The sequence below is a fragment of the Phaenicophaeus curvirostris genome, chromosome 8, assembly GCF_032191515.1.
Source record: "Phaenicophaeus curvirostris isolate KB17595 chromosome 8, BPBGC_Pcur_1.0, whole genome shotgun sequence".
Classification (NCBI taxonomy): domain Eukaryota; kingdom Metazoa; phylum Chordata; class Aves; order Cuculiformes; family Cuculidae; genus Phaenicophaeus; species Phaenicophaeus curvirostris.
Genome location: NC_091399.1, coordinates 18,562,349 through 18,587,380, shown reverse-complemented (window position 1 = coordinate 18,587,380; position 25,032 = coordinate 18,562,349). Strand labels below are relative to the sequence as shown.

At 46.4% G+C, this 25,032-nt stretch overlaps 1 protein-coding gene across 7 annotated transcripts in view; it reads right to left on the bottom strand.

The window, feature by feature from the left end:
• Positions 1-25,032, bottom strand: part of RASAL2 (RAS protein activator like 2) — a 176,257-nt gene that overhangs the window by 92,608 nt on the left and 58,617 nt on the right. For 2 of the 7 annotated variants that reach the window (XM_069862622.1, XM_069862623.1), the window contains exon 1: positions 21,617-22,486. The exons of 4 other annotated variants lie outside the window; for them this stretch is intronic. In XM_069862622.1, the coding sequence (XP_069718723.1) occupies positions 21,617-22,250 (634 nt within the window). In that variant the 5' untranslated portion in view covers positions 22,251-22,486. Of the gene's footprint in view, positions 1-21,616; positions 22,488-25,032 lie in introns of those variants that run through there. One more of the 7 variants, XM_069862624.1, reaches the window with a different exon arrangement.

The following is a 25,032-nucleotide window of genomic DNA, read 5'->3' as shown; positions in this document are numbered from 1 at the left end:
GATAGTCTACACACAGGATTAAAGGTCATGCCTTCTGTGCCTTCAAATGCTAATATCAGTTAAGTAACAGCTTGGAAAAAATCCCCTTCTCAGTACATCCTCCCCTGCTGAACTGAGAAGAGCATCGCTGCCCGCCTGCCACATCCGACACAGCTGAAGACTTGAAGCTGCGTTGTTTTTCCTCAGGGCTCTGAAATGCCATTAGGCATGTTAAAAATATCAACAAAGCTCCCTTTCTCTCAGCCAGATGACAACTTGTATCTTATTATTCTTTAACTACAGAGCTTATTAAAAAAAAAAAGAGAGGAGGGGAAAAAGAGGAACAATGATGCCATAACCACATCACAACAAAAAAACATGTTGACTGGTGCAGGGTGAGGGAACAAGGAAAGAAGCAGCCGGTACCAAGCCAATCCCCACAGAAAGAGTAAGACATTTTATGAAAACTGATGGCAGTTTGGCAGTATTTAGGGATACCGGTGCTATTGGATGGGAACGTTTCTGAATCTTCCATGGCAAGCATGCAACAATTCTTGTTTTGCAGTTCCAAGCAGAGGACACTTTCCAAAAAGCAGGCAATGGGCAGCATCAGAAAATTATTTCCAAGAGCTCCAATGTCATTTAGTCCTCAACAGCTCTCCTACAACTAGAAGAAGGACATCTCAAACCACAACACTCTCCTTTTCCAAACTAGTACAGAATTAGCAGAAATGGGGCCAACCAAACTACATTAAGGTAAATCCATGCCTTCAGTTTCTTTGCCAAGCAGCACTCTACCTACCATCAATAAACCCAGAAAATTAAAACTCCTTCCCGGTGATGACAAGAGCACCCCTGGCATGTGTCAAAGCTCCGGTTTGGAACCGCACTCTTCCTACAGTGAAATCAAGCACTTACTGAAGTCCTTGCCAAATTTTCATTGACTTTACTAGGGTCCGTATTCTGTTCCTAGTATTTCCAGTACGGAGCTGCCAAGCAGCTGAGTAACTAATGTAGAGGCCAAGTTTGAATGCGGGGAGGATTTTTCCCCCTCAAAGAGAGATTAGTAGGAGCCGTAACACCTTCTGACAACAAGCCTACTTGCCCGATGTCAATGTTTCCGTAGTGTTTTATGTTCTTGCCATAGAGACAGGACTCGGAAAGCTTTAGGTAAGCGCTGTCGTCTGAGAGCTTGTCAGTACCCCGATCTACCCAGCGGTGCATGAGCACGGAGCCTCATTCAAATAATCATCACTTCGAATCTTCATCAAGCGGTTGAAGAGAAGCTCAAACAAGCCTTACTGTCGACATGAAGCCTCAAAGACAAATAGCAATTAAATCCCTTCGCGAAACTTGCACCATCCCTAAAAGCTGACGACGCTCGTGATTCAAGGAAAAGGATACGGCAGAAAGGGAAACACACTGCGCCTCAACATGTTTTCGTTGCCTTAAACCTGCATTTTGTAAGAAGGCAGGATTTCCGCAAAAGAAGTCGCTAATGCGAGTGAAAATAAACAGCAATAGCACGGGTCTGTGGCGTACAGCTGTGTGCCTGTGTGCAAGTGTTTCGGCCAGCTGTGCGCTGCTCAGATGAAGATCTGCAGGGTCTGAGTTTGAAACAGAAGAGAATTCAAGCCCTGAAAGCAGGCACGGGCGTCAGAACAACTCTGGCTCAGCTAAGAGGGAGACAATCTCCCAGCATGAACACGAAGTGGATAACAACAGAGCTCAGTTGCTGGGGGTCTGCTAGGAAAAGCACAATGGAGACAACTTCCACTTTCTCTCATGTTGATATATATAGCTTTTGTTAGCATTCCCTATTTCTCAAACCAGCTCCCAGCCATACACGGTGGTTTCTGACCCAAGCAGGTCTCCAGAAAGGCACGTTCAGAAATAACTGTTCAAAGAAAACCCATCAGGATGCACAAATTCACTTGGGAGGAGGGGAATGGTAGTTGTCCAAGTTTGTACAGACAACAACCCCAATGTCCTGACACAGAACATACAACGGTCATGACTGATTGTATAGAATCACAGAATGGTTTGGGTCGGAAGGGACCTCAAAGCCCATCCAGTCCCACCCCCTGCCATGGGCAGGGACACCTCCCACTGGATCAGGGGCTCCAAGCCCCATCCAACCTGACCTTGAACACCTCCAGGGATGGGGCAGCCACCACTGCTCTGGGCAACCTGGGCCAGGGCCTCCCAGCCCTCACAGGAAAACATTTCTTCCTAATATAGGATAGTAAATACATAGTATAAATACATACTATATTTATGCATGCTATATAATATATATCATGCTATAAATAGTATAATACAATATAGAAAATTCAGCACATACTCTGTGTGTTAAGACAGAAATTCACATGTGCATAGAAAATATGACACTCTCAGGGCTGATCAATTCTTCTCTGAATTGCAACACGCTGCGAGATATGACCAGCACTCATTAGAGAAATAAACCCATTAATCTTCATTGCAAACCACAATGTGGGCAGTGACGGCAGGTTTTCTATGAAGCTTCTTGTAGCTGCTGTGAGACAGAACACTACTCCCTTTCCCTCCTAAATCACTGCGTAGCGTGGCTCCATCTCAGTTAAGAGGTACCTACATTTTCGTGGTCAGCAAGAGATCTCTCTGAGGAAGGAGGCATTATTTTAAGTGTAGAAAGCACGAGTGGATCCTTCGGGATGAGAGGCATGCTGTTTGTGGAGGATGTTACTAGAGGTAAATACCTGGTGTGGATTCTTTGTCATATTTAATAGCTGCCCTCAACAAACTTCAGTACACGTGCAACAACCAGCCCGCATCACAGTTGAATCCAGTTGTTCTCCTCCAGCAGCTGTGAGCAACGATAATCAAACTCTGGTATGGAAACCTAATATCAGGGGTAGGAGGAAAAGGAAGCTTAGTCAAACCATCAGGTTTCAACGATCTCAAAAGCTCTCACGCACCAACTGGTTACAGCCAAAACGCTACCTGGAAAACCCATTCTACAAAGAATAAAGCCATAAAGGGTTTAAGTAGGTGAAAATGGTGTTTTGGAAGCTGGCAGAAGCCATGACCAGCGCCATGACTTTCTCAGATTCCAGTGCACTTGGCACAGCAACACAAACTTCATAAGATGTTTAGTTTTTCTAGCACAGGCCAAGCTCGCCAGTCTGACCTATTAACTTTCCACTACTCTTTTATTGAGTGGCAGTGATCAGGCACAGTCTAAAAGCCGGTTTTCCATTATCCCAGAGGAGAACCTCATAAGTGCCAGATTGATTCACATAAAAACTGTCCAGTCAGGTGAAGTTTTCATGCCTTGTACCCTCACAGAAATATCACTGTGGCAATCTTTACGCTTACCATGTGCTTCTGTTTCACCACCAGCTCTGGCTGGAGGCATCTCCTAAATGTAGAGATGAGAATCACAGAATCGTAAAATCACAGAATAGTTTGGGTTGGAAGGGACCTTATAGATCATCTAGTTCCAACCCCTATCATGGGCAGGGACATCCCACTAGATCAGCTTACCCAAGCCCCATTCAACCTGGCCTTGGACACCTCCAGGGATGGGGCGTTCCCTTGGCAACCTGTTCCAGGGCCTCACCACTCTCATGGTGAAGAAATTCATCCTAATGTCTAGTCTACATCTGCCCTTCTCCATTTTACACTTGTTGCCCCTCATCCTATCACCACAAGCCATTATGAATAGTTCCTCTCCAGCTTTCTTGTAGGCTTCTTTCAGGTACTGGAAGGTCGCTATAAGATCTCCTCGGAGCCTTCTCTTCTTCTTCTCTTCTTCAGCAGAGAAGTCTGATGGCATCTGCTGCTTACTGCTTACAGACAAGGCTTTGGGGTTTTTTGTCTCCTCTGAACACAGACCGTACACATCTCCTGCAAACAGGCAAGGGCGCAGCTTTTTTTCCAGCAGCTGCTGTTTGATGAGATCTGTGATGGAGAGCGAGAAGAGTCACCTTCCTGCTGGACATTAGGAAAAAATTCTTCACAAAAAGGGTCATTGGAAACTGGAACAGGCTGCCTAGGGAGGGGGTTGAGTCACCTTCCCTGGAGGGGTTTAAGGCACGGGTGGACGAGGTGCTAAGGGACATGGTTTAGTGTTTGATGGGAATGGTTGGACTCGATCCGGTGGGTCTCTTCCAACCTGGTTATTCTATGATTCTATGATACCTCAACAGAGAGAAAGCAGGGTGAAACTTTAAACTTGAAAGAGTGGCATCGACGTTTTGTCCACGAGGCCAGAGCTACCAGTCAGATTCCTGACTTTCCAACAGACAATCTGCATAAAAAGGGTAAGGAGACATTTTTGTGTGGGACAGGTTAAGACATCAGAGGAGCGAATGCCCAACAGCCAGCCCAAGAGCTGTCTCCTCTGCAGCCAGTGGGAGACAAAATACAGAACGCTACTGTTCCACAGACCTGGCATCTCCCACAAGGATGAGCTCTCGCTGCCTCTTCCCTCTGTTGGTGACATCATTCCCACTCTTTCATTCCTTCACTGGGAGAGATCTGACTTGTTTGTAAAAGCGACGGACGGCGATGAGCAAGACTCCTCCAGCTGGGCTCCCAGGAAGCTCTGCCTACTTAGCTCGGTCCCGAGTCAGTGCATCTGCCCTGTTCTTGCAACGCCACCACTTTGCCTATCAAAAACTCAGGAGCTTTCACATCAAGGCTGAGACTACAGCATCAACCAGCCAAGATTTCCCCTCTCATTTCCCCCTAACACATGCAATTGAAACCCCAAACCTTTGTCGAGACCTGTGCTAACACATTCACCACCCTCAGCTCCCGATATTCTCTAAAAGGGCTCAGTGTTCTCCGGTACCGAAATGCTCCACGGAGGCACGAGAGCACAAATTCAGTGAGGCCGCAACCGTGCAAGCCGTTTCACCGAGGTTTTCTTTTCAAAAGGGAAAATCATGGAGTTGTTCCAAAAAAAGAAACCGCAAGTCTTAAAATCTTACGAGTAGTTTAGCGAGCAGATGCTGAGTGTGCCAACAGTCTTGAGCTTTCCTGCAAAGCCCTAAAAATGAGAGCTAAGAAGCTAGCAGCAGAAGTGAAAATTAGGCAGAAAACTAAAATTGGCCTGGTAGGGTGATTCTGATTAGAAAGCAGAAAGTTGCATCCGCTCGCTGTCACTATGCAGCTTCTCTGAGCAAAAGGTGTAGGAGCTCTTAATAGCGCTTTAAATCTGCCAATTAGCTTGAACATCGCTGAGCTCCTCTAAGCTTCTTACGTGCCACACAGCCGCTTGCTAAACTTACAAAGGGTAATTGATCCTCCCTTCCCCGGCTGCGTCTCCCTCCGTCCCTGTTCTCATGGTCTGCACCCAGTCAGGTTCGTGAGACAGCATGAAAGATGGGTCTGTCAGGAGACATCAGCACCTTCTTGAGTGGATCGGTGCCAGCAACCTCAACGCATGCAATCATCTGTGTGCTTTGCAGCTCAACTAGTGGAACGAGAAAACACAACCCAGCCAAGGTGGGGACCTGACGAATCACACAGGTGCGCTGGTGCTCAGCCCAGCCTCCTGTGCGTGCCCGCAAACAAGGACTTCATCGTGCAGCCCTGAACATCTCGTGACATCACCAGAGGAGAAGCTGCGAGCTGTGTAATAAACAGTTTGGTTCCCAAGCTATCTAGGATTTCAAATAACCCGCAGTTGTTCAAAGTCACCGCGTGAAACTTCCTACAATACTATGCAGGCTTTCCCTCCTCCTTATTCCATTCTCTTTCCCTGCCCAGGACCATTCATCTTTGCTCCTGAATATTAAGTACATTTTTCTCTCACAATTACATTCCCACTTGGGCTACAAAATGCTTTGGAATCTCAAAACACAAATGGTTATTACAAACCTGTAGAGAGGATTATAAAAGATTACATGCCCCTATTACATAGCTGCCAAGTTCTGAGAAGATTCTCAAGCGACACTTTTACCCACAGCAAGGAGAAGCTTTCGTGAGAGGTTTAGGAAGCGGAGAATGGAGAACAGCAGAAAAGTTAATTATTCGTAGGAGGAAAAAGTCCACAATTTTTCCTCTTAATTTTTGCACGCTCCTTTCCTCACCCAGCTCTGTCCTCTTCCCCCTGTTCTTTTCTCTGTAATGCTTGCACCCCCCAAGCCCAATCTCCATCTCACAGCCTCTTCAGCCCCAAAAATCCAGATGGGGCTGTTGGCTCTTAATTCTTTACTCCTTGCAGCAGCGCAGGAAGAAGACTAGAAGGAAAAGCATCCAGAACTTAAAAAGCACCTTGGCCCAGGGCAGCTGTGAAAAAAAAACCAAAACAACCAACAATTTGAAAGCAAACTCTGCACAAAAACGTACCGGTGTACTCATGGTCAAAGCTAAACATAAGTGAACCACAAGCAGGGCATGGAGCTTGGCAGAAGCACCCTGAGGAGCTTTACCCTCTACCTTCACTTATGAAGCATTGACTGGCTGACATTCATCTCTTCTCCCAAGTGACAAGGGACAGGACGAGAGGGAATGGCCTCAAGCTCCACCAGAGGAGGTTTAGGCTGGACATTAGGAAAAAATTCTTCCCAGAAAGGGTCATTGGTCCCTGTCCGAGGCTGCCCAGGGAGGGGGTTGAGTCACCTTCCCTGGAGGGGTTTAAGGCACGGGTGGACGAGGTGCTGAGGGACATGGTTTAGTGTTTGATAGGAATGGTTGGACTCGATGATCCGGTGGGTCTCTTCCAACCTGGTTATTCTATGATTCTATTCTATTCTATGATTCTATGATCTGTCCCAGACCCTTTTCAGACACTAGACCCCTTTCGCCTCCTTCTGCCAGGGAGGGATGGGAAGAGCAAAGGTAGGGAGGCGTTCCTGTGAGACAAGAGCGAGTCACACGAACGGACGCGGCGATGAGGCAGCGACCACAACAAGGTCAAGCTGAACAACTGAAAAACAAACACGCTGCCTTTCAGGCACTGTTTGAATCACGCCACGCAGGCTGTTGCTTTTATAAGCCTTTGTCTTTGTTTTTCCTGCAAGAAACCCAACGTGTTCGCTCTCACCAATCTGAACAATCTCAGCCCTTACCCTTAATTTCTCAGAGCAACGGCAGGACTGCTGAACTCCCCTTCCCTCACGCCTACCTCGACACAGCTCTTGTGGTTTCAAAAAAAACAACCTTCCCTGGGTGTGCTGGTTTTTGTGGTGAGAGAGAAGAAGAAAGGCAAACTGAGGAATTACAGAAGTAACAATAATAATGTAAAAAATAAATCACAAAGCTCTCTGTGGGTCTCTCCCACCCCAGGGGTTCTAAGTCCTCGGCCACCCTGCCATCCCTGGACAGCCTGGGGCTGCCAAACTCCTTCAGCTACTTGCAACCTGAATATTTCCTGAAGCCCGAGAACACACGAGCGATTGAGGTTGGGTTTTTTGCTTCGGTAGGCTTGCGGGAAAAGAGACAACAGGAGTTCTGGCCAGCGCTGATGTCTCAGATGAGTTTCATTTCCCTTGTCAAAGGGAGAGTTCACAGGACACTCAAAGCTACTACAACCACATGCGATGTTTTTGCATATTATCCAGGTCACTCGGGCGCACAGGCTGAACTCGGCTTTCTTATTTCAGCCACTTAAACAAATGCCTTCATAAGGGACCACGGGATGCACTTATAATGGAAGTGAAGCCCTCCAGTACTCCCCACGCTATTTAAAAAGACTTGCATTGCTTCCTTCTGGCATCTTCAAAACGTTTTCAGAAGAACCTGGAGCCAGCTATTACACCCAACTCAGTGATGTGACCTACTTACAAACAAAACCCCCATAAATGCACCAGAACACTCTTCATCCTTTTTTTTCTCCCTAATATCTGCAAAGTCTCCATGCATTTCAGGAACATGATGCTAATACACTAGGAACTGGACTTTTTTCAGCCTCTAAAGATGGTTCATTCACAAAACTTTAGGGGAAGGAGAGTGGATCTTGCATAAATTCAGTGGGGTTTCTGAGCCACGTTCAGGTTTATGCAAAGAGATGTCTTATTGCAAATACTCTGAATGCTGCATTTAATGCGGCAAAGCGAGGTAATGACCTGCAATTCTTCTTTTATCATCTTTCTCCTTTACTCTATAGTTAGAGGTTACATGAGGTTACTTTCCCTTTGTAATCTAACCCAGTTATTGTACCTGGTTTTAGGGAGGGAAAGCTGGCTTCAGGACAGAAATCCACTTTGGCTAAGCATAAGGAAGTCCTCACCACCCTGGTCAAGGCAGGACATGGAGCTGCCGGTGCAGACGAAGGCTCCGGAGCCTCCTGACTTAGAGCACTTTTGGTCTCCTCATTGCCACAACCTGAACATTTGCAAATCAAAGCGCAATTTTGTTCTGAAATTCCAGAATACGGCAGATGATTTCTTTCTTCCTGCCTACTCCGCGTGATGCTGAGAGAAGATGACAGTGAAATAAAGAGGCAACGTAGGAAGAAATAACAGTGCCAGGGCAGAGGAACCGCAAGAGCCGAGCAGACACTGTGCCAGGGGAATTCATTTTTGCAGGGCTGCTCCATTGGGACATTGAAGCCACACCGAGACCAAGGCTCCCGAGATACCACCACAACAGGTGGGACAGGTTTACTACGCTTGTGGCTAACCTAAGCAAGCAGGACTAATGGCTCCTTTGATGACAGGCTAGCTTTAGGAAAATAAAAGGATCTGTAGCCAGGGTGCAGCGTTTCAGGTATTCTTCAGCTGGGTTTTCCCTCTACTTAATGTATTTCCTTCTCTCCCCCATAAGCTTGGCTAAGAAGAATAAAGGCAACCCCACAGACTCACCCCAAACAGCCTCCAGCCTGGAGCCCACGCCTACTTACTTATTCCTCCTTACTTTGTTCCCCAAAGTGTGCAAAATATACCGCCTGTAAGGGCCAAACCTTTTATTATTCACTTATGTTGCTTTTTTATCTGATTTACCTGATGCTTAGTGGTGATGCCACAAAGCCCCTCAGCACAAACATGCACTCGATCCCAAATCCATGCCCTGCCATGTTTTGCAAACTGACATGAAGCTCCCACAGCCCCCAAGCCCCTCCACCAGAAGGGTGAAGCCACAAGTGCTTGTCTCCAGAATCCTAGAAGGCAAACAAATGAACCCCAGTGGAGAGAAAATCTCTCCTACATTAGCAATGTTAACCAGAAACCACCAGGTTGCAACCTCTCATTAGCAGTCCTGCTGCACAACTGCAATTTGTAAGAGCAAAGCCAACCAGACCAGAAGGAAAAGGAGTGGGGAAGCTGTATATAAATATAATAATTTTCACACAGTTTGAAGATATTTGCTTTACATTACTGTTTTGAGGAGTTCCCCCCCGCAACAGGACTCGTCAACCCACACAAGTGGTTTTACGACTTACTGCTGAAATTCATTTCACTCCTATGGGGAAACAAGTTACAGGGTAGCAAAGGTTCTATTAATTAATTTATTTTCAAATGAAAACACTGAGAATTCTGTTTGCTGCCAAAAGATGGGTGGAGAAGGCAAGGAAAGTTCACGTACCCAAGAGACTATTAACTAGAACCAACTTGGACAATACATTTGAGAAGCATTTCCTTCCAGCTACTGTAGATAGCTGTCCTTAACATGCCTTTACTTAAGCAGCCAATTTTCCACCACCGAGTACAATGAGATTTCAAAACACACACGAAATCAGAGCGTAAACAGACACAAACATCCACTTAGGGATATAACAAAAGAAAATACGGGGCAAAAAACTTCAGCTACTCTATTTTCTGCCTGTTATAAAATATAGAATCATAGAATAACCAGGTTGGAAGAGACCCACCGGATCATCGAGTCCAACCATTCCTATCAAACACTAAACCACGTCCTTCAGCACCTCATCCACCCGTCCCTTAAACCCCTCCAGGGAAGGGGACTCAACCCCCTCCCTGGGCAGCCTCTACCAGTGCCCAATGACCCTTTCTGGGAAAATTTTTTTCCTAATGTCCAGCCTGAACCTCCCCTGGTGGAGCTTGAGGCCATTCCCTCTTGTCCTGTCCCCTGTCCCTTGGGAGAAGAGCCCAGCTCCCTCCTCTCCACAACCTCCTCTCAAGTAGTTGGAGAGAGCAATGAGGTCTCCCCTCAGCCTCCTCTTCTCCAGGCTAAACACCCCCAGCTCTCTCAGCCGCTCCTCATAAGGCCTGTTCTCCAGCCCCTTCCCCAGCTTCTTTGCTCTTCTCTGGACTCGCTCCAGAGCCTCAACATCCTTCTTGTGGTGAGGGGCCAGAGCTGAACACAGGATTCGAGGAGCGGTCTCACCAGTGCCGAGTCCAGAGGGAGAAGAACCTCCCTGGACCTGCTGGCCACGCCGTTTCTGAATCTCGGTGTTTTAAACGTCCTTTGGTCCCCCCTCTTTCATTGAAGTGACACTATTACCACCAAGTACCCATCTCGGCTGTCTTTGCAGTGGCGGTGTCAAACAACAACGACGCCTGGGGGCTGAGGGATAAATTCCATCTGATGTTATGGCACAGGGAATTCAGACCAAGCAGGAGTGGGGCTGCACAGCACAGGCGGCAGAGGAACCAGGCAGAGCCCACGCCAGCAGCACAGCGCAGGAGCGTTTAAAATATGTATGAAGATCTTGTCACAGCCAGCAGAAATGACGAACAGATGAGAGGCAGCACCAAAAAGTGAGAGATTAAGGAACAAGGCCCTGTTTTCAAGGGTTTTAGCTTGTTAAAGACAGATGGTGCTGCCGCCGCGCTGTTACAGCTGGATGGTACCCTACCCCCAGCCCCTGACGGATGTCAAACCTATTTTTGTAAATCTCTGGCGATAAAAACCATGCATGGCATCTTGTTCATTTCCTCCTCACTACTTAGTTTGCCAAAAACTTTCGACTCCGCTTTCCTTGCCACATCCAGATGAGCGCTGTTTATTCAGCTCTCAGTGACTAATGATGATCCTGAACATCCCGTCTCTTTTTAAAAGCCCCTTTTAACACCAGTATAAGACATGAAAATGTTATCTCGGTACCTGGGACCGGTTTTGCTAGCCCTAAAGAAATCAGACACGATGATAAAAAAAAATCTCTATTTTTTCTTTCCCAGACTCCCATGTGATTAAAATCCATTAAAATGCAAAGCGGCTCGAATTTTATTTTACCCATCAGTGACCACACTTCACCGTCCCTGGGCTACAACAGTCTCTCAGTGAATTCTCCGCACGTAAGAGGCTCTATGTTTTGCAGCAATCAATCTAGCACACCTCGCTAAATACATACGCGTGTATATATTTTATAATGATCTCCATTTCTCAGGTTGATTTACACACATCATTGAAAAGTACATTCGGTTTCATGTTTGCTCATCTCTGAATAAACAAAGCGGAGGCTGTTGGGTACCCAAAGACAAATGAGATATTACAGATGTAGACAAAACCTATCATCACCCTGAAAAAATTCCTCTTTGAAATGATATAGCCACACATAAGTTATTCAGAAGGCAGACTGCTGTATGTGTTTTCAATTCAGCCCGGGCCCGTGGGGGACAGGGAGGGAGCCCGACGGGGCTCTACGCTGTCACTTTTCTCCCTCCGTGTCCTTGACAATTCAGAAATGTATGACTCGGTAAGGCTGGTTTTCCTCCTACTGCAATTCTATAGTTTCCATTCCTTAGGGTAGGTCTCTTGAGGTCCATACATCTGTGTTCACAAGCAGCACACCTACCTGGAGTTTCACCGTGAAAAGAAATAAATCCACATCCATCAGAACGTTTGCTTCCCCACCAAGCCCAACCATGTAAATCAAACACAGGCAGTGCACCAGCTGGGTTCTCGCTGCATTTCCATCTTATCTCGTTTGTCCCCTTTTGCTGTTTTCAGGGATATAGAAGCCTGGAGTTAGAAATTACAGTTTCCACAGTAACAGTAGGGAGGTGTCAGGAGTCTGGGCACACCCGCTGCGCAGCGCCGCGAGGCTGCTGGAGAGCCAGCATCCACCAACCCCAAGATGCTACATATGCACACAATAAACAGCTCTAGCTGCTGCGCAAACACAAATTTCTCAATTAGTACATTTGAGCCATTCATGTCTTTTGTCAGAGTAACTCAAAACTCCTGCTCTATGCAAGCGATTCCCCCAGGCGCACCAAATGGCATTTTGCAATTACATTTCAGGGCTTTCACTTCTGTTTACAGACACGCAGCGTTCACAGAAAGCTCAGAAGAAACTCCACAATAAAGACGGCAAAATGTATTTCCTGGAAAGAAGTCTTCCCCTCCTGCAGCTCCTGGGCTATAGCCAAGCGGGGGCTAAGGACTTGTCATCGTAACGAGCTCCGCAGGCAGGTTTCGTGGCACCCTGTGCCGAGCTCCCTGCTGCTGCGGAGATGCCAGAAACCAACTCCCTCGTCAGCACAGCGAAGAGGCTCCAGCAGTCACGGATCTGTACACGGAGGGGAATAAAGTCCCAAGCAGCGTGGTATGGCAGAAGGGCACCCGAAAGGGCCAGCCCAGCAGAGATGCCCAGTTCTCAGCTCCCCCCCCAGCACTGCCCAACCCTGACCTGCGTTCTTCGAGCACGCAGGAGGGCACCAGCCCGATTCCGGACACGTACAGGATTTGTCTCTGCAGGACCAAGACAAAGAAATTGTTGCACCATCTTTGACTGCCATACACTGGCTTGCTCTTGCCTTAGCATTGACGACGCACGCTGCTACCCCAATGACTTCAGACTCCAAAGTACCACAGTGACCAGCTCAGCGACCTCACTTCGATTATGTTTTAACAGTGAAAGACACACAAACCCCCTAATGCCTGACCCTACACGTCCCAAGGGCCTCGCCTCCCACCCTACCAGAGCACTCAACACTTTCCTAGGTGTCCTCTGCTTTCTACAAGTCTTCTGGATTCCAGGTCTTCTCTACCAGCAAGACACACCAAATATGAGTCAGACCTTCATGTGACAGTGACATGTGAGACTGGGGGTGGAAGTCACAGTCACAAACCATGAAAACCAGTGTCGAGACAAACAATTCAGCTCCATCGTAGCAGACTCAGAATGATTAGCTCTTCCTCTCCCGTTCCGTTTCAAAACTTGACTGTTTTCTATAAAAGCCTAGGTATCAGCCCTACCTCAACAAAGGAAAAGATTGTCATTTCAAGACATTGGTGGCTTGAACCATACTGGTTTTATCAAGCTGCAGGAGGTCTGACAGGAAGCCTGCCGCCAACCACACTGCAGCCAGAAGCATCACACGCTCAGCAACCCCAGCCTGAGAACACCAGCATCGTAGCATCATATATTAAGCACATACGTCTGCATTGCTTAGTAACCAGTTCCTCTACGAGCTTTATAAAGACAGGTCATTTATAGAGGGGACAGCAATAGACTGATCAGTAGTGTAAACAAAGTGCTGCTTGAATGGAAATGACTATAGGTAACCAGGAGCTCTTCGGATCCCTGCATTTTTCTTCCCCGCAGATGCAGCTCGTGCAGAGGCCCTACCTGGAGTCATGCCACCTACAAAGCTTCTCCTCACATGCCAGCAGAGCCAGAGCCAACAGGAGTGCTAAGGTAGATGGAGACTCGCTGCAAGAACTTAGTTTGGCAGTTTTGTATGTAGTAATCTAGCAACACAGCTTGTCAAAGCACCCGTGTCATTAAGCGACTCTCAGAAGAAAATTGGTCTTAAAAGCGACTGGATTAAAAGGACTTTATTTTTTCTATGAAAATGCATTCTAAACTTGTAGACATAACTAAAAGAAAATCTACAGCGACTCAGCTGAGGATGGGTGAGGTGCAGCTGGAAGTCTGACCATCCCATCCCAACATGACTCCACAATCATCTCAGAAGATTAAGATTTACTCAGGGGTAATCAAGAGTGTGGGATGCCTGAAAATACTCCTGTCCCTATAAAAAAAAGCAAAAGCCACTAAGAGCAGACCGAAAACATAAGTAGATCTGCTTATAACATGCCGTTGGGCTTGGCAGTTGACTTTCTCGTATTTCACTTTCTAAAAAGAGGGATTTGTCTGTGATGATGGGAGAAGGAGGATGAGGAGACAGAGGGAGCTTTGCAAATTAAACAAATCTCAAGAACTGGAATTCAAACTTCATACAAAGGCAAGAAACCATTAAACGAACACATAAAACCCCTTTAAGTAACAAATACTTAAATGGGGGGCTGTCAAAGAGTCCCTTCCTCAGCCTTCCATCAGGGATTGCAGAGACAGGACTAGGGGAACAGTTTTGAGCTGAAAGATGGGAGATTGAGATGAGATCTTAGGGAGAAATACTTTCCTGTGAGGGTGGGGAGACCCTGGCCCAGGTTGCCCAGAGCAGTGGTGGCTGCTCCATCCATGGACGTGTTCAAGGCCAGGTTGGACACAGCTCTGAGCAAACGGATCCAGTGGAAGGTTTCCCTGCACATGGCAGGGTGGTTGGAACTGGATGGGTTTTTAGGTCCCTTCCAATCCAAACCATTCAATGATCCCTTGACATTTCTGATCCACAAGGTCTCCAACCTATAGACCGTATCAGTAGTGATGTGTGGTGACAGCTGACTGCAACCCTTGCACCTGAGCTGGAAAAGCCTCTTTGCACACTGTCCATTCCCATGCAACACTGCCAACAATCTGGCTCCTCTCTGCATCAGTTTGAAGACAGTGGTTTCTGAGAAGGATGCTCCCATACCAAATGCACACATTAAAATGACCAGCACATTTCCCATCAGAAATAAAGACAATGACCGCCTACTCTCTAAACATGAGCTTCTTGGAGAAGCTGGCTATTTCAGTCTTTTTTTTTCACCTTCTCTGCACAAAATATTCTTTAACTTCACTTGAACAAGCGGTCCCGTAACTTATAAAGATCTCTCTCGCCCACAGAAGACCAGATGTCTAGCTTCAGCCTTCCTCACAGTCAGAACAAAACCACAGAGCGGGCAGTTGGTTTCAATGCTAACATGTCAAGAGTTTCATGCATTAGCCTGTTGTTTACACAAACAGCTTCCTTTAAACAAATCATGTTTTACAAGATTATGAAGTATTTATTTTAGAGAGGTCTAAAGAATCTCTTGAGTAATTATCACAGAGAAAGTATCATCATAGAAAGCATACGGCTAACAATAATACATGTTAGTTAAAGATCCAGTAACTGTAGCACAGCAATGGTATAAATAAGGGCATGGAGATAATCGTATGCATGTTTGTTTACTTCTATAATGCCATTGCTTTGAGTCCCAACTACAAACCTACACTGTTCATTATTTGGAAAAAAACCCAAAGACCTAAAACCCCAATACTTTCCTTTGGGTTTGTTATTTTAAGGAAAAAAGGGTCAATGTGCCTAGGAAGAGCTCGTTGTGTAAGCATGCAGACAATTCTCATCTCGCGCCAAGTTCCATTAGGGGCAGCGTTTGTGGAAATGCAAACCAGGGAGCTTTGCCTGAAGAAAAACTTTACCACAGCAGAACTCACCCTCTCGCTACAGGCTCCAAATGTACACGTCTACAAGAGTTAAGGTTCCCATTTCCAGTGCCGAATAAGCTTAGCAGGGGCTGAGCCTTCCAGGACAGCTGAACCACTGGGCACAGCTCCCCTTCCCACACACTCCAACTGCTGCGCGTTAAGTCTATCTTTAAGAAAAACACAGCATATTGAGATGAGTCCAACACTGTTTCTTTCTCTGCTTCCCGAAGCCTGGGCTCACTAACCCCTCAAGGGAGACGGCAAGGACCAGCTGCCCTCCTGGGCTGTGGGGTAGGTGCTGACATGCCGCGGACACCCCAGACCGTGAGCATCTCCCGGTGCCCTCCCGGGGATCCTGCCCCATGGGGTCTCGCAACTGAACTTTCTCCTTCCGGACACTCAACAGTCAAAACACAAAGCTTTGCCAAAGACTCCAAATCCAACTGCTCCAGACATCGCTCCTCCTCTGGAAAGCAAAGACTGTTTTTTCCTCCTCCAGCCACTTCCTTCTGACCCTGTCTGGCCTGTTATCAAAGGAAAAACTTCCCCCACCAAACCCCCAAATCTTTATTTCACCATGAGCCCTTTCTCCTAATCCCAACACTTTCACTTTTTCCTGCCTCTAAGAAAGCTGCATCTCTTCAAACCCCTATCTCCCGGCAAAGAAAATCCAGGAGACGAGATGTCTCTAGGACACGATTACCCTCTCCTTAGATAATTCCCACGCAATAATTTCTCATGATCAAGGCCATCAAAGATCAGATCCTTGAAAGCACCAGCTGTCGGCCTCCTCTGCACAAGCAGCGTGAAGTACAACATCCCAACAGCCCCGTGGATACCAACCACAAAATCAAGGAAGAGCAACCTGGAACGCAAGAGTCTGCCATTCGCTTGCCATGATTTCATGACTCAGAAAATAGCTCTTACAAATATAAATGTCCTCATTCATCCCACTGGGTGCTAATTTTTGAACAAAATGGTTTGGAGATTAAAAAAAAACTAAAATCAACAGTCAACACTGAAATGAGGACAACTGCCTGCTTAGAGACACCGTTTGTTAAGTGCAATTAAACCCAGATAGGCATAGTTTTACTTGGTTCATAGATTATGGCTAATTATTTTGTGCTGTGTTCATGAACACTCACCTGAATAGCATTAATCGGTTATCTACACGGAATGTTAGAATGCTTGGGATGAACCTGGCACGGTTGACCAGCAGAAGGAAATACTTGGATGATGGTGGGGTGTTTAAGTGATATTCAAAGCTGTCAAATGCCAGAAATGCTTATGTGTGCCTCCCTGTGCCCCTGTAATTTCCAATATACCACATAACACAGCACTGGCTGCTGCAAAGGAACCAATAACTGGACTGCAACACGTTATTTCCAAAGCTGCAACTCTACAAAGAACTACAGGCATTTTAATGCAGCAAAGGGGTTAGGTATAAAGCAGTGATCTTGGATCTGTTCTGACAATTAAAGGTGAATGAGTTTTAACGTTAAGGCTACACCTTGCAACGGACCACAGGGGTTCCTAGCAGCAGGCATATCACAGAATCACAGAATAACCAGGTTGGAAGAGACCCACCGGATCATCGAGTCCAACCATTCCTATCAAAACAGCACTGTATAAACAGCACTTGAACAGATAAAATACAGAATGAGCTCAATGGTGTCAAAGTTCCCTAACAAAAACCCCACTAAAAATAAACTACTTAAGAGCAAAGGAGATTTGGGGTTGGAGGAACATGAGTCAGTCTCCTTCTAAAAGGAGAAAGTGGTTTTAAAAGCATGACAGGAAAAAAGTTGCTCCAATGAGTAATAAATACTGAATTCCCATCTCAGACAGGAAGAAAACTGTATTTTGAGGATCACTGAAAGAAAGAGAATGTGGAACTGCCTCAGCTTTACATTGAGTTATAAACATGAAAATACAAATCTCTAAATTTATACGAAAAGATATAAGAATAGAATTGAAACAATCTAGACTGTAATGACACTAAAAAGAGCATAGATTTTGAATAACTTTAGTTAATCACTAAAACAAGCCAAAATCAATTCCAGAAGAGCAAGGATATCAAATAATTTCTCTTGCTCGAGGCACAAAAACCCCTCTATAAAACGAGCTAAAGCATGAAATCAAAATTAAAGGATTGAAGAAACTTATCCATATCCAGGTGAGGAAAGAGAAGGAAATAACTCTGAAAAACTGCTTATGAAAATCGTAACAATAGAGTGCCTGTGAAAGCTAAACATGCTAAATCAAAGCAATTAGTGTTTCTCCCCTCCCTGCCCCAACCAGAGCACAGACACCCGGGGAAGGCAGAGGTAAACGACTCTGCAGAAGAATTATTTTGTCATCAATCTACAATTAAATTTGCAATGCCCCGAGATTCAGATAAGAAGGAACAGTGAAATAAATGTTATCTGAGCTCTCCTTCACAAACCATTCTCAGCGGTGTTAGAGGTCAGTAACGAGAAAGGTGCAGCAGCTCTGCGAGAGCCTTTGGAGCAGAGGCTTTGTCTGCAGAGCCCCTTCCTTATCTTCTTTCTACCAGAAACATGGCATGTTCGCAACCAACAAGTTCATCAGAATGACACCTCTCCTTCCTCAAGCTGACAGCTTTACTAGAAATTAAGATGTTCTTAGATTTCTCAAGCTGTAAATAATAATCCCGTAAATCCTTCTACCTTCAGGCTCTGCCGTGTGCTGATTTTCAGGCTGGTTTCAAAGCACCCAGCTCCAGCAGTGGTTTGAAGACAGCACACGTGCACCAAAAGCACTTCCATCACACCCCAACCTGGCCCAGGCTGCTCCTGGGAAGATCCTGCAGCGCCCTGGGCATGAGCTCTGCTCCTACGACCCACTGTCCGCTCCTCTGTCCTCACTGCAGGGTGGTGCAGAAAGCATGCGACCTGCCTCCAGGAGTCTCCATAACTTGCCAAAGCTCAGGGCAGAGCCAAAGGGGGCTGATCTGCCAAGGTTCGGCATCCTTTCATTACTGGAGATGGCAAGTGAGTCGATGCGGTAGGATTTTTTTACAGTTGAGAACCGATGAAGCAGTGTCTGAGCTGTTCCATCACCGTGAGACCAACTGGAAAACATTTATCCACTTGGGTTTTTTTAATTTTCCTTTGCTTTCTAAACCTTGCTTCCCTCTTCAAGTTGCTCAAAAACCAACCAATCTTCTTCTGGGAGGTAACCAGTTCCTGAAGAAGGGAATTGCTCTCCCCTAGGCTTATAAGGATGAGCAGCAGACTCTGCCAGGCGCTACACAAACCCACACAGAAGACCCAGCCTCTCCAGTTCCAGAGAGAACTCCAGAGATGAAGGAAAACACAAGAAGCCAGGTAAGTGTTGCAAGGAAAACAACCTTTTAACTTAAAAGTTGCTAATTTGCAAGTATTTCAGAGGAAAACGGAAATACTTCTAACGAAGTGAGCTTGTGGAAGAGAGACAGAAAGCACGCCTCCACGTTCTCCTGGTTGAACCTCAAAGCACAGAAAAGGTTCTTCGGGGTTTGGGTCACAGTGACAACAATTTTTGTATAAACAGATGTTTCCTGGGAGTCTTTTGATCAAGCTTTTCACAATTAAACTGTTTGCATACTTAGGAGAAGCCCCACGTCTCACACCTTCTCTGAGCTAGTAAAGTGCCTGAGTGCTTTTACCACACAAACTTCAGTGGCCTGAGGATTCCCCAATTCTGCCATTCTTGGAGAGGAAAAAGGAATCCATGTTCTTGGATCTTTTCTTGAACAGTAGACAGGGCTATAGGCATGGGAAGATATCTTCTGTCTTCCCAAGACCCCAAACTGTCACTGGAGAACTCAGTGACCCCCAATGAACTAAAATTGTGAGGTGCTTGGAAGGAGCTTCAACCACTTCTGAGCACCTAGACCATGGCTGAAGCACACAACAAACATGGGAGTATTTCTCTCACCCCTTTTGTCTCTGAGTTACCTCCCTCAGATCTGAGAGCTAAACTCCAGGAGGCCACAGGGGTTGCCACTGCTTTATTAGGTCTCAGCCTGCAGCACTGTGAGGGGCAGGAGACTCTACCCAGCAGCTCCTGCAAGCTCTGGTCAGCTCTTCTTTAAGGAAAAATAAACCCTGTGATAAGCAGCCAGTTGTCCAATGGCTGTATGTGCTACCTGGCAGCATGTCTCATGAGGTGAATAAGTTCTCTTCAGCCCCAGCTGTCGTCTGCCTGATGATCAGAGGCCCAACCTTTGAGAAGGCAAAACTAGAAGAAACGTCCATGGAGGTGTCCATCCCACCAAGCCCTCTGCGGTCCTACAGCAGCAGCCCAAGCAGGACCACAGGCTGTTCCAGGTGATTTTGTGGGTGACCGCATCAACCCTGTTTCCCCAAACTCCTTCCCAGCTATGACATCCTTGAGAGTTTGACTTTTCATCTGGAGCCCTGTTGTTTTTCTCTCGCTTCCTGAATGGTGCCTCTCTGCAAAACCAGTTTTGGCAGCTTCACACAGAGGCTTATCCACCCCCAAAGAGCCAAAAAGCTCTGTCATTGTCCCTCAACTGATATGCGGTATTTACTGAGCGGTGGCTTCTCACAAACAGTCCTTTTTCTTTAGTTTACTTTTCATGCTATTAAAAGCAAAAAGCAAAGCATCCCAATAACCCAGTCTGTTGACACCACTTGGGAATTATGAGAGAACCCATTTGGTATCAAAGTGCACCAGAAAAGAGGAAAAAAAAAAGGAACTACAGCATGATCAGCCCTTCACACGCTGCAAGATTTTAACCCAAAATCCTTGTATCACAAAGAATACTTCCCCAATACAGCTCGCTGACGTGCATCGGTGGGCAGGAGAGATCAGGCAGCAAAGCCGTCCCAGGCAGTCGGCAAGAGCAACGCAACCTCCCAGGAGGTCTCAGCAGCAGCGGGAGCCTGAAGCAGCAAATCTTTGTTTCTAATATGAATGCTTAGAAGAGAGGGAAAAAACATACGGCCCCCTTAAACAAGAAGCCTTCAACAGCAAAAAGGAAAGTCCTATCCCCTTTGGTTTTTTCCACATATTCCATGCAATTTAACAAGCATCATCAAGCCAAATTCCAACTGAGCAAGGTCTAGGAACAACACAAGTCAGGGACTGTCTGTACGTAACTAGGCTGAGCAAAAGATACAGTCCTTCTCAGCTATTTCTTCTTTTTGACTCTTTGTTTTTGTTTTAAAGCAACATGACAGCTTCCTGCAGCAAATACAAGCCTGTCAGGACATTCCACTGTGATGGAGAGACCGAACAGCCCTGTAGCCAGAGCATCTGCTTTTACTACCACCATTACTACTAAGCTGAGCTTTTTTGCACACAGACGACTCCTCCAGCAATCTCAACTGAATCCAGAGGTTATCAGGCTTTTAACCTGGAGGACTCTGGAAAGAGCTGACGTTTTGAGGAAAAGGAAGGCTTGTTTTTATTAGAAATATCAACTTTTGAGTTTTTTCCAAAGCAGCACCAATGATTTAGCTCAGGCTGGGCAGCCCTCTAGAAGTCACAGCAAAGACTAAAAGAACAGCAGGCAAATTTCTCCCCTTTTCCCCTTCCCCTCCTCCCACTTTACGAGCGTTGTTCTCAGCAGGGCAGATTTAAATGAAATCTCAGACTGGCATCTTGCTGACCTCAATCCCTGCTGGCTAAACCCCTGCAGCACTGCTGTCCTTGGCATCTCCCTGAGAGCAGACATCAACATAGCGGTGTGATTACACAACTGTGAAGCTGGTCTGAGGAACCAGATCAGTTCCACTGCCTTGAACGCCATTTAAAAAGAGAGCTTGATTTTTCTCTCTCCCCCTCACACTTCATTTACAGCATCAGGCTTGATATCTCAATCAGGGCACTACAATGCCACAGAGGCTGCTGTGCTTGCAGGACTACATCCATCACACACAGGGTGCATTTGAGAGCAAAATCCTACTGCTTCAACCTGATGATCCTTGTTTTAAGGGAACCTCCAAGTTTTTTAACACGCCAAAACGTGTCACACCACTTCTTTACCAGAAAAGGCTCTTTTCCCATCACTTCTTTTAAATTAAGACAGAATTTCAGAGAGTTGCCTACTTTGCGTTAATAAAAGTAAGTTAAAAACTAATTAGAACAACCATTGTATGTCCCGAAGAATGTCTCGCTACACTCATCTGTTACACAAACAGAAGCAGAACAAAACAAAAATGAGTTTGTTACCTGTACTCAGATCTACGGGATCATCGTCTGTCTTCCCTTCCGTTACTGACTCACTGCTAGGCTCCTCTTTTCGACTCATTATCTTTGAAAAGCCATTCGAGAGAGAGGAGAAAATGCTACGGATGAAATAGCCCTGATGTTCAGAGTCCACTGAATGCACAGCTTGCAGGGATGGCTTTGCACTCCTGTTTCCATCGCTTGGCACGGGTTCGGACAGAGAGCGGTTGAAGGGAACCCGAAACGGTCTAGTCCTTGCCTGGAAAAAGGTCTCCGTTGCGTCTTCAAGGAGATCATCAGCACTGGTAGCATCCACGCTTGCAGAACTCTTGGCAAGACCTGTATCATCGCATTCCCCTTTCAGGCTGCACAAGCGCTCCCTTCTGCTTATCCTCCAGGGAAGCCGAGGACGTGCCTGCCACTTGTACGCTCCAAGAGGTTTCTCCAGGTCAGAACTTGTGTGTTGATTCACCTTCTTGCCTTTCATTTGGTGGTACCAATGGTAGTCCCTCAAGGCAGCGGTGCCAGCATCTTGTTCTGACAACGATCTTCTGAAGGACCTGGGAGAGAGGCTGTAGTGCTTTTTGAAAGCACTCATTTTCCAGCCCTTGAATTTTAGCTCTCTGCTTACATTCATTGATGCTTACGAATCATAGAGCTGTACTTCCTCGATCACTATTTTATTGTCCCAGTCATTTTATTCACCGCTGTGACTGCCAGACGGTGGAGCTTCTTCTTGAAGAGCCTGAGCATCAATCCCAGAACCAGGTATTTCTACATCTCAGCAAGAAGGACATGCCCTCACCTCTAGCAAGCTGACTTCTGAACGGCACACGAAGCCTTGCTAAGCTCGTTGCTGTTTCCTGCGCTGTCACATTTCTGCACCAGGCTTTCAGGAAATGACTAAAAGAGCCCAGCCATGAAAACCCACAGTGGTGCTCTGCGCCAATCACACTTCGCTTTTTTCGGTCTACATTAAAGATTTGGTTAAAAAAAAAAAAAAGAATGTGAAAGTATTTCACTCTAGAGTCACAGCAAAGTCTCAGAAAAGCTTTAAAAATTGCAATACGCAACTGAGAGTCACGCACGTTACGTTCTTCAGCAAAGTAGTAAAGTATATAACTATACAGAGAGTTAAGTAAAAAGTAACGTACAACATAAAGACGATTCTTAGAGTTCATATTTACCGCAGGTAGTTCATATCACTCAAGAATAGGTCAGAGTTGCCTTTTAGGGAGAGGTAAAATAGGCATGTTCATCAGAAGCGAGCACTGGAAGCCCCTGAGATGAAGGCAACAGGGAGGAATGGAGTAAGAAATTCTGCAACTTAATGTAGTGAGAGTGTGAATACACCAAAGGGAAATAAGTTAAGGGGAGGAGAAAAAGGACAGAGAAGGTGGGTGGGACTTCACCAAACACAGAGCACGGGGAAGGTTTTGAGGCACGATTCTCTGGCATACAGAACAGGGCAGCAGGCAGATTTTCCCCTTTTCTCCCCTCTCCCTCCTTTTTAAACAACAGAATAGGGCTTTATTTTTATAAATCTACTTGGAATAAGTGAGATGGAAAAAATAGTCCTATCTGTTTAACCAAGAGGAAAAAAAAACCCCTTGCCTTCTCTACAATTTAAGAAACAGCTGACTATTTTAAAATCTCATAAAGAAAATATCCGCTGGTGAACTCGGCTCACGCTTGCCAAGTTTTAGACCAGAACACTTAAATCTCAAGTCTACTCAAATCCCTGAAAATAGGGGGTTTATAATGAAAACGCTGACAGACCCTTGGCAATCAAGTGACAATGAAAACTCCTTCTCTGGTTAAATACAATGATAATCTGGTCTGGCAGACCAATAAAGCCCAACTCTCCCGCTACGGGATCTTGCGTTTAAGCTGGGCTCCGTTCGTCAGCCAAAGTACATTCCTGATAGCTGGAGATGTAGAAAGTATCTTCCTTTTGTGTCTATATGCAAAAGGGCACCACTGCTCCCCTGAACAGGGATGGAGTCACCTAAAGATCCTCATAGCCCAGAGAAATAATTTCCTGATGTGGCAGCAAGTTACGCTTTACGATGAGAAGTAACAGCAGCGTCTGACGTTGCCACGTTCAAGAAGCTACAACAAATGACCTCAGCTGCAGGAACAGATCAGACACTGCAATGCAAATTCTGCATTGAAAATAACGACGCTGACTCGCCTGCTCTGTAGGAAGTCCTGCTGCTCAGAGCACAAATTTTAAATGGCAAAATGTATCTAAATTAGAACCCTGCTACTATTTCCACGCACAGCAGTGGTCTCCTAGAGGAGACAAGAGGAGCAGAGATGCAAGTACTCCCATTGTGGAAGTTATAGAACTCAGAATCAAAGAGAGGTTTGGGTCAGAAGGGACCTAAAAGCCCACCCAGTTCCACCCCCTGCCACGGGCACGGACACCTCCCACGGGATCAGGGGCTCCAAGCCACATCCAACCTGGCCTTGAACCCCTCCAGGGATGGGGTAACCTGGGCCAGGGCCTCACAGGAAAACATTTCTCCCCAACATCTCACCTCAATCTCCCCTCTTTCAGCTTAAAACTGTTCCTCCTCATCCTGTCCCTGTACTCCCTGATCAAGAGCCTCTCCCCAGCTTTCCTGGAGCCCCTTTCAGGTATGGAAGCGGCTCTAAGGTCTCCCAGGAGCCTTCTCTTCTCTAGGCTGAACAATCCTATCTCAGGCTGATGCTCCAGCCCTTGGATCATCTTCTGTTTCCTCATTGCAGGGGTTGTGGGTCACCCTTTGGTGCAGCCTGCCCGGTCCCATGGGCTTGCGTGGGTTGAGTTCCTGTGAGCAATCCCTGACTTGACCCTCATCCACTGTCCTCCTTTGTCCCTTTCACCAAGCACAGAGGTCAAATGCAGCACTGAGGATCTCAACCTCACCTGGGTCTGCTGTAACAGGATCATCCACTCCTCTCAGTAACAGGTCCACATTCTCCTTTCGAGCCGTTTACTACAACTGTGGCAGTGCTGCTTTGAAAGGATGCTCTAAGTTAGCCAGTCTAGTAAAGTGGGCTCTATCATAGCATCATAGAATAACCAGGTTGGAAGAGACCCACCGGATCATCGAGTCCAACAGTTCCTATCAAACACTAAACCATGTCCCTTAGCACCTCGTCCACCCGTGCCTTAAACCCCTCCAGGGAAGGGGACTCAACCCCCTCCCTGGGCAGCCTCTGCCAGGGACCAATGACCCTTTCTGTGAAGAATTTTTTCCTAATGTCCAGCCTAAACCTCCCCTGGCGGAGCTTGAGGCCATTCCCTCTTGTCCTGTCCCCTGTCCCTTGGGAGAAGAGCCCAGCACCCTTCTCTCCACAACCTCCTTTCAGGTAGTTATAGAGCGCAATGAGGTCTCCCCTCAGCCTCCTCTTCTCCAGGCTAAACAACT